The sequence below is a fragment of the Vanellus vanellus genome (assembly GCF_965231255.1).
Source record: "Vanellus vanellus genome assembly, chromosome: 1".
Taxonomy (NCBI): domain Eukaryota; kingdom Metazoa; phylum Chordata; class Aves; order Charadriiformes; family Charadriidae; genus Vanellus; species Vanellus vanellus.
The window spans coordinates 37512259-37522258 of record NC_138905.1 but is presented as its reverse complement, the minus strand read 5'-3'; the positions used below and the strand labels follow the sequence as shown (position 1 = coordinate 37522258).

Sequence of the window (10000 nt, the reverse complement as noted above, 5' to 3'; positions counted from 1 at the left end):
CTCAAGGAGATGAAGAAATTTAAATTGTACTCGCAGAAACGTGATTTTTAGACCTATATGCTAAACTCTGGATGATATTATCTCAGCCGAAATCCTGAAACCTTTAAAAACACTAGGTTTAGTGAGTTGCTTTCCAAGTCCATGCAATTCTTCTAATAAGAATTCACTTTGCTGGAGTTTATTTAATCCCAGTGCGATGGTGAAATGCCAAAGGCCCCCATGGGATTTCTCTTAGAGCCAAAGCTGCGCTTCTTATCCGCCAGCCCCTTGGCCGCGGGTGGAAGCGGGCTCGGGGCTGCGTAGACCCATACTGACAGAGCTCCATCCACCCTGCGTGGTTACAGCAAATCTTTATTCTCAATTAAACTTTTTAATTGATAATCTTGAATTTTAACTTTTTAGCTCCGAGTGGCCGTGAGGGACCTCTCCCAGGCGAAACGCTGCGGCCAGAACAGCTGTTCCAGCGGCCCCTCGTCCCTTCCCCGACCCGCGGGGCTCCGTGGTGGCAGGGAAGGGGTCCCCCGCGTTTCCCCTCGGAGCAGCGCTTTTCCGGGCGGAGTGGCCGCGCTCCCTCGGCGGGACCGGCGGACGGGGGGGGGGGGGGAGGGAAGGGGAAGGCGGGCGCGGACGGGGCGGCGGCGGCAGCCGGGGAAGGAGGGGGCTGGCGTCAGGCGCTGGGCAGCCACTGGCACGGAGCTCCCCCCTCGCCTCGCCTCGCCTCCCGCGGCGGGGGATAAAGGCACCCGGCCCCGCCGCTCCGCGCCGCCGGAGCGGGAAGGCGGCGGGCAGCGGCGGCCGAGCGGGAGTGCGGGGGCCGGGCCGGGCCGGGCTCCGCCGCGCAGCCCCCTCCATGCGCCTCGCCGGCGGCGCCGGGTCCCCCCGGGCGGCTCCCTCGCCCGGGAACGGCAGCCGGTGGCGGGCGGCGGAGCCCGGCGGCGGCGGCGGCGGCGGCAGCAGCCCCAGCCCCGAGGTGTGGTCGGGGTCGCCCAACGGCAGCCTGGGCGGCTGGGACCCCTTCGGGCGGGACGAAGAGCTGGCGAAGCTGGAGATCGCCGTGCTGGCCGTCACCTTCGCCGTGGCGGTGGTGGGCAACGGCAGCGTGCTGCTGGCCCTGCGGCGCACCCCCCGCAAGGCGTCCCGCATGCACCTCTTCATCCGCCACCTCAGCCTGGCCGACCTGGTGGTGGCCTTCTTCCAGGTGCTGCCCCAGCTCTGCTGGGAGGTGACCCACCGCTTCCACGGCCCCGACGGGCTCTGCCGCGTCGTCAAGCACCTGCAGGTCTTCGGCATGTTCGCCTCGGCGTACATGCTGGTGGCCATGACCGCCGACCGCTACATCGCCGTCTGCCACCCGCTGAAGACGCTGCAGCAGCCCACCAAGCGCTCCTACGGGATGATCGCGGCGGCCTGGGCGCTCAGCCTGCTGCTCAGCACCCCGCAGTACTTCATCTTCTCCCTCAGCGAGGTGGAGCGCGGCTCGCAGGTCTACGACTGCTGGGCGCACTTCATCATGCCCTGGGGGCCCCGCGCCTACATCACCTGGATCACCGGCGGCATCTTCGTCGCCCCCGTCCTCATCCTCGTCACCTGCTACGGCTTCATCTGCTACCACATCTGGCGCAACGTCCGGGGCAAGACGCGCCCGGGGGAGGCGGCGGCGGCGGCGGGCGGCGGGCGGCGGGCGGGCGGCGGCGGGCGGCGGGGGCTGCTGCTCGCCCCTTGTGTCAGCAGCGTCAAGACCATCTCCCGCGCCAAGATCCGCACCGTCAAGATGACCTTCGTCATCGTCTCGGCGTACGTCGTCTGCTGGGCGCCCTTCTTCACCATCCAGATGTGGTCCGTCTGGGACCAGCGCTTCCCCTGGGTCGGTAGGTGACTGGGCGGGGGGCGCGGGGACCCGGCGGGCACCGGGAAGGGCACGCCGCCGCTTTCCCTCCGGCCGCACCGGCACTTGTTGGGGTCCTCCGGGGGCGCAGCCCTGAGACGAGCCTGGGGCAGATGGGGAGCTGAGAGCGGCACCGGGACTCTCCCTCCCTGCGCCGTCTCGCCCCCGGGGAAGAAATAGAGGCTAAAGCAAAAAAACCCTCCGTCCCTCAGGCGCCGTTTTGCGGCGAGGTGAGCGAGCCCTGGGGCCGCCGCCGCCCTCGGGGCCGCCCCGACGGCTCCGCTCGCAGTCCCCGACGGGGCGGCCCCGGGCCGGGGAGCTGCGGCGCGGAGGCAGCGGCGCTCGGCTCGACCGGTCCCGGGAGCAGCCGGAGCAGAGCGGCTGCCGATGGCAGCTGGGCCCCCGGAAAGGAGCAGCAGCCGCTGCGTCCTCATCCTGAGCAAAATTAGCTGATGGGAACTGAAATATTTGCTGAGATAGTTTGAACCATAGAATCATAGGATCGTCTGGGTTGAAGGGACCTTTAAGATCAAGTCCAACCGTTAACCTAACACTGCCAAGTCCACCACTAAACCATGTCACTAAGCATCATATCTACCCATCTTTTAAATACTTCCAGGGATGGTGATTCTACCAGTTCCCTGGGCAGCCTCTTTCAACACTTGACAACTCTTTCTGTGAAGAAATTTTTCCTGATATCCATCCTAACTCCCGTCCCCCCCCTCCCCCCGTCCCGTCCTCCCCCCCCCCCCCCCGGCACAACTTGAGGCCATTTCCTCTTGTCCTATCACTTGTTACTTGGGAGAAGAGACCGACCCCCACCTCACTACAACCTCCTTTCAGGTAGTTGTAAAAACAATCACTGTTCCCTCAGCCGCTCCTCATAAGACTTGTGCTCTAGACCCTTCACCAGCAACATTTTCTTCCATTGGAAGCTGCCGATTAATAGAACTTTAGAAACCTTTTGTGTTATTATGAAGCGTACACACAAGCAGTTATACAAGTAGGGAACTTACTAAGCCTTTTTTCCTGTAACTGCCATGCATGTGCATTCCCTGCTCTCTGGTAACGGGGCTGAGCACACCCGGAACCCTTCCTCTCAACAAGGCAGTCAACTCTGAGTAGCTCCTTTAGTCAGCCACCAATTCTCATGAAACAGTGGCAGTTTAGTGCCTTGGAGATACCTGTCCTTCTGTTAAATCTGGCAGAAAATAATTGGCCACTTTCAAAGTTGTTACATAGGGCATCACAGGCAACATAGTAACATATACCCTGTTTCCTCATAATGAGACGGCAGCAAGTCAAAATATTGGAATTCATGATTCCTTGATTTTTTTTTAATATCCCCAAATTATCACTTATTGTAGTGAGATCACTGATTGCCCCAAATATGGGACTATAGTCAAGCTTAAAATGCAGGTCCCTACAGAGAAATAAAGGCTTGCAGTGGACAAATAGATTTTATTTTATTTTATTTTTACTTCAGAAGAAATGCAAGCCTAATTGAACAGATGGCTATTTGTCAGGTTTGTTTGAAGAGATTCTTTAAATCTTATGGAACTGTGTAACACAGCAATTATACCTCTTTGGAGATGCAATATTTACAAAGAAAGCTCACTAATAATTGGTTAAACTAAATATATATGTAAATTTAAATAGATATTGAAGGTAGAAGACCATAACTGTTTTATGGCACGGCGCTGACTTCCATTTTTTCCTTAAGTAAAATTTGCTCAACCTCTGAAATCCAGATTTGATTCACAAGCCAGTAGTTACTTGAGCATTCAACACTTTTCAGCATGGAAATGTATACAGCAAAATTCAGTATTATTGAAAGCAGTGGGAAATTGGTGGGCATTTTGCCATTGCCTCCCAGGGAAACCAATTTTTAAAACAAAAGTCTGAATAAAAACTGCTCAGTATTTAAAGCATGAGCTTATCAACACATGGATAAACATCAGTGGAAACGGGACTAAAGAATTATTTTGGATGGGTTGCCCCATAACTTCTGTCACAGCTTTTTGAAGTCTGTTCAAATTCCCTTTGACTTCAATGGCAGCCTTGCACACAGAACTTTCCTGATTTTGTCCTCATTATTCCTTTCAAATGCCGCTGCTCGACTTTAAAAACTAGAATTATTCAGTAATGGGAAAAAAAAAAAAATCCAACGGTTAATGCAGCAATTGTGTGAACAGTGCAAATGTTCTTTTGATGATTAAACTGCTTTCTTCCTCCTTCCTCAGATTCTGAAAACACTGCGACTACCGTCACGGCGCTGTTGGCCAGTCTGAATAGTTGCTGTAACCCGTGGATCTACATGTTCTTCAGCGGGCACCTCCTGCAAGACTGCGTACAGAGCTTCCCTTGCTGCCAAAAAATAAAGCAAACGCTGAGTAAAGAAGATTCAAACAGCAACAGCAGGCGACAGACTTCTTTTACCAACAACAGGAGCCCAACCCACAGCTTGAACACCTGGAGAGAGTCGCCCCACTCCAAATCGACCAGCTTCATCCCCATCCCAACCTGAGACTGGCCCGGGGGCAGGCAGGGCTGGCAGCCCCCCGACAGCGCTTGGGAAGGTTACGGCACAGCACTTTACGCTGGTCAAAGGCACCAGCCACGGTAACAAGGAATGACTAAGATGGCCATAAGACAAAACGCGCCGTGTTGCTGCTATTCTGCGGTGTGTAAATTATTTTATGAGAGGTATTCAGGACTTGGGCAACTGATCAGGAAGGCGTGACAACAATAAAACAATTATTTTTCTAAATAGAATTTATTATTTTAATTTTTTTGTTTGTTTTGAAAATATGAAATGCATTCTTTGCTTGTTGTTTAGAGCTGTAAAAATAGTGGAGTTGCACATGTTGGGGTAACTCCGCTCTCTAGTGTTAATGCCTAAAACTTCTCATGATCGCTCAGTGAAGCCACAGGGAAAGATGACGATAAGAGCGAGATCACGATTTAGTCTTGGGCACAAAAAGAAAAGAGTTGGGAGAAAGTCCTGACTGTCCAGATAAGCAACATGGTTAGACAGGCTCTGAGTTATTGGGAATTTAATTGATCATATTGCTTTATCTTGTAAAGGTCTAGCAATACTCAGTTAATGAAATTTAACAGCACTTGTGAAGGCAAATCCTTCAGTGCTGTCGATGTCTGTACATGTATTGTGGGGTTTCATTTTCAGGGTGACATTTCCTATTCCCTTCATATTGATGGAAGTTATACAGCCTTTTTTTTTTTTTTTTTTTGGTGATGTTGCACTTACATTGATTTTTTTAAACTATTTTTTTAAAAATATCATGCTGAATAAGCATGATAAGCTATGACTAGCTCAGCACTGTTACAAACAGATACACCAGGAGAACTCATCGTGACTACCAGAACCACTTGCTTTATGGGTAAGAATTGCATCTTTTCTTTTTTCTTCACTAAGACATCCAGGATTAAGCCACATTTGGTTGTCAAGCAAATAGCCCCATAAATTCAGGGGAATGTGCCCATTTGGTAAGAGCTGAAGAATCAGTATATTCCAAGACACAGATCTGAGAACAAAACTCACAAGTCTTCTGGGAACATATAAAAATTGACAATGTTGTTGTTGTTTTTTTCTTTTGTGGTTTGTTTTTTTTTTTTTTTTCTGGTCAGATCGCGACAATATGGGCTTTGAAATTGGTAGTAAACTGCAATAAAAAGTCATCACAGCACATTTACTAATTATAAAGCATTCAAGGTGTGCTTGTTTTCCCTACAATGCATGCAGAGTCAAATGTAATTCCTGCAGCTTGTAAATAATACTGTTATGTCTTTCCGTGGAGTCTGCCTTTTACCTGCAGATTGGGTTTTGAAGCTCCTTGAATAGGTTTTCCCGTGGTTTTAAAGTCCTGAGGATCTCTTTGAGTAGCACAGTTACCTGTCTGCTCCCGAGCTCTCTGGGTCCTGAAATCCAGGTGTTCCCCCAGCACCGCGCAGGAACATCTGGTGCAGTCCCAGCTGGCTCTCTAGAGCAGTGGGACATGTGCACAGCTGCATAATATATGTCCTCCTTTGCAAGGAGGAATCTTAGCAGCAGGTTGCTCTTTTTTTTTTTTTCTTTTTTTTTTTTTTTTGCCACCAAAACCATCCAAACAAGGATGATCACTTTCCTAATTGCTTGAGGAAAAAAAAATAAAAATGGGGTCACAACTGTGACTTTCACTGAGGATGGTGCCGGCTGCATGCCTCTCTCAATAACAGTAGCAGAAATTAATAGAGCTTGATGCCACATGAGTCCGTATTCAACCTGGCGTCCACTCTAGGAGCTCCCAGACTTACCACAGACTATTCCAGACAAAGAATTGGGAAAAGAATATATCTCAAAAAAAAAAAAAACATTTGGGTTTTGCTGTCACTAAAGAAAATCTTAGGTCCTCTCTCTACATTTCGTGTTATCATTTTCTGCTCTTCAGGAGAGCAATCTGGTCTAATGTTTTGTTGTTGCTGTCCAAAACAGTAGAACCCAAAGGACAGCATGGTGGAATGGCTTATATTTAACAGATCATCTTTTTGACCACCTTTAGTATGCAGAGGTGACTACAGCTCTCACCAGTTATGGTGAAAGTTTGTGAACCTAAAGTTATATTTTAGTCCAAACAATGCATGCCGTGGTGCTGGGTGTGTGTGTATTTGTGCACATTATATGTACTGCATATGTTTTGCAAGTAGGTAATTCACAATTACTGAAATTACAAATGCTTCCCGTTGAGTACACTGTCCTCTGCCTAGTTTTCTATTTGTGTTACTACTTTCTTTGTACATAAAATACATATTAAAAAGCAATTAGCTGTACTAACAGAATTTTCGTGTTTGCAGAATTGAGTTATTTTTCTATTACACTTTATATTCAAACAGAGAAGATGACGAAAAACAAATGTAGAATAATGTTGGTTATAAAACTAAGCTGGGTAATGACCAATATGTATATATATAAAAAGTGAACAGACTCAAAATTATAATTTTCAGTTTCTTCCAAAGATGTTCCAAAATCTAGGCTTCCACTTGGGGCTTGTCAGTGTAAATGTACACTGTGAGTGTTCTACAGCTTCTGTAATTAAACTGATAACACTATTTAGCAGTATTTGGATTCCAGGCATTTTTTGTAAATACCAAGTTTTGTTTTTTCACATAATTGTAACATTGAAAGATACAGCCCATATTTTTAAATTGTTCATCTGTGGAGATGTGCTTTTTTTAACAGCTGCTTTGGGTTATCGTGAGGGCACAGTAACAGAAGGAAACAAGAAGTTGTGAAACTATTGCACATTTAAAACATGGAAACTTGCTCTAATAAACCTGTAAATTTGTTTGATGATAAGCATTTTGTTTCTTTCGCTTGACTAGATTTTGCAGGGCCAGAAACATATTTGGTGATACTCTATATTTTTTACGAAGTGTAAAATTTCTTCATTAATATTAATGAGTTTTTTCCATGCAAAGCTTTAAGGAGTGAACAGAACTAAAATGTTTTTCTGTTACGCATAGCGCATGAAAGAAATGTGCAAAGAAGGAACTATATGGTGCTAGTACTGTTAAAACATGTAACATAGCACTTATTCACGTTCTATTTTTGTTTTAATTTGGGGGAACAAAATGTTTAGCTTCTAATGTAAAACACGATGGAATGGATGAGCTGGCACTCTGTGCTGGCGTTACTAGAATTGCAGCATTTTAAAGACAGTTAGATTGCAGAAGTGAAGCACATGACGATACAGAAGATGGAAAGAATTTTATTCTTTTAAATAAGAAACAAAAGTTTCCAAAAATCTTCTTTATTCATTCATTTATTTTAAAATTTGTAGGTAAACATTCCGTTGGCTCAGAAAAAAAAGAAGGGTTGTGTTTTTCTCTATTACCCTGTCAAGACCAAAGTCTACAAGAACACACAAGTTCCTGTGTCCAATCCTGCAGAGAGAAAGGTTTCGTCTGCAGCAAATCTTATGGCCAGTTCCGAATTGTCCAGACCGAAGGACCTTATTGAAGTGCACATATGCTCCTTTCCAATTCATGCATATGGACACCGGGGCAGAAGGAAAGGAGCTGCACAGCTGGATGCCATCCCAGGGCAGGTACTGGTGACCAGCTCCGGGAAGTGAACCTAGATCTTACAGCAGAGCTATTGCTGAAATACAGGGTTACTTGCTGCGTAGAGGAAGCTCTAACGGAGTTGCCCTAGACTGAGTTCCCCACCTCCTGAAAGGACTAATTAAATAGAATGTCCTCCTCTAAAAAGTGTTCAAAGAGTTTCAGTTGTACGGTCCCTTCTGTACAGGATATTGGAAGACTGAGGAGGCAGCAAGGGGTTAACATGCTTAAAGACTAGTTTGGAGGTTTAGTTATTGTTACATGACAGTTTTCCGCGGTTTTCTTTAGGAGTAGGCTTTACTGGAAAATGTAGCACTTGCTACTTGGGTAAAGGAATTATAGGGTATATAAATGAACAGGTTTCAAGGTCTGGGAACAGATCACGGCTGCTCCACACGGAGCAGTCCTGGCTGGTTTGGGTAACAGTCCCTCACACTAGAGTAGGTCCAACTAGTCTGGAAAAAGGCAGGGAACTGTTGACGGTCATGTAAGTCACGCAGAATAGTTTGTGCAGGTATGTAAAAAGCAAGCAAACAACAATCGTGACTAGTCCCTGCTGAGCTTCGTTAGAGCCAGCCAGCATGGGTCTGCCTCTCCCGGGACTAGTCCTGCAGAAAGTCCTGGATCGGTACTGTATTAATGGATTAATGCTGTGTTGCTGTTTTGGTACAACCACTCAGTAATTTGCCATGTCTTAGTATAAACTTGCTTGAAGTAACAGTTTACATGCAAATTAGCCTTAGGTCTTCATAAGGACATTTTTAGCTGAATTCCTGACACAGTCCATTGGGTTACTCCGTTTCTGAATAGCAAGGCTGCGAGGCAGCATTGGGAGGGCAAACCTCTCTTCCCGGCTGTATGGTGAGGAGATGGGCAAGTCTCCGTAGTTCCAGGTGGACCAAGATGTCGTTGGGTAGAGGTGAACATTCTTCTAATCAGAGAAGATTAGAAGAATCTTTTGCACATTTCCAATGTTTTGCACATTTCCAATTTCTTTTTTCAGGGGGGTGGGTAGGAAGGGAGGATTAGGGACGTTGCACTTTCTCAGTGCTCTGTGAGCAAAGGATGGTTTTCAGAAAAAATTGTCAGGATCAGTAAAAGGTCTTATACAAATTTCCCACCTCTTCATTGGCTTAGGCTTTTTCCTTTTACTGATGAAATAAATGCAAGAGTCCCTTCCCTTTCATTTCATGCCAAATTAAGTCATTCCCAACAACAGTTTTGAATTGCTGTGATTCATTATGGGTTTCTATAAACCGTTAACACTATTAACAATTGCATAAGTAGGAATTAAGATTTAAGGAATTAAGACCTTTAATCAGAAGGTCTCTGACTGAAGAAATAAGGACTACCATTTCATGACTGCCTATTGTTTAATTGATTGTGCTCCTACTCTGCAATAGGACTAAGCGCTATTGAAATCACAGTCCTCCTTCCATGGCAGTATTTTATATACTTAGGACTATAATATTTTATTTTTCCTGTTCAAATGTGGTAGGCCTGTGAGACCTGCTTAACCAGATTTATGAGCTTTACTTCTGCCAGTGATCAGAAAATACAGGCTTACCAGAATTTAAGAAAAAAAAAACAACCAAACATGATTTGGATCCCATTTTGACTTATGCATGACTTGCTAGGATATGTTTCTTCTGTGTTGTCCTATTTGACATGAATCATTCCTGTCTGTGACCCTTGAACCAAGGAGTTTTCCGTTTAAGTCAGGAAAACTAAACCCCAAACACTGAGCCTTAGAACCAGGCTAGGAAAGATTACTCCTGCAGGGCATGAGTATCCCGGGCAATGACATCATGTGGACAAAAGTTTACTGCAGAAGCCATCCTGCCCTTGCTGTTCCTTGTTGTGTTCACCTGTCTCATTCCTCTCCAGCCCGGCTGGCAGGCACAGGTAGGGAGCCGCTGTTGACCCATGTTCACTGTTGTCTGTTCCCTCTTACAAGGGCTCAGGCTCTGGCAGGACACTCGGAGGTCTGGATTG

The 10000-nt window shown here is 46.9% G+C and overlaps 1 protein-coding gene across 1 annotated transcript; it reads left to right on the top strand.

The window, feature by feature from the left end:
- Positions 1-850: 850 nt before the first annotated feature.
- On the top strand, positions 851-4412 carry AVPR1A (arginine vasopressin receptor 1A; the record flags this gene model as incomplete). Its single annotated transcript, XM_082480264.1, has 2 exons — positions 851-1868; positions 4129-4412. 2 exons carry the CDS (start codon positions 851-853, stop codon positions 4410-4412), a joined length of 1302 nt encoding a protein of 433 aa, XP_082336390.1.
- Between the last annotated feature and the right edge of the window lie 5588 nt (positions 4413-10000).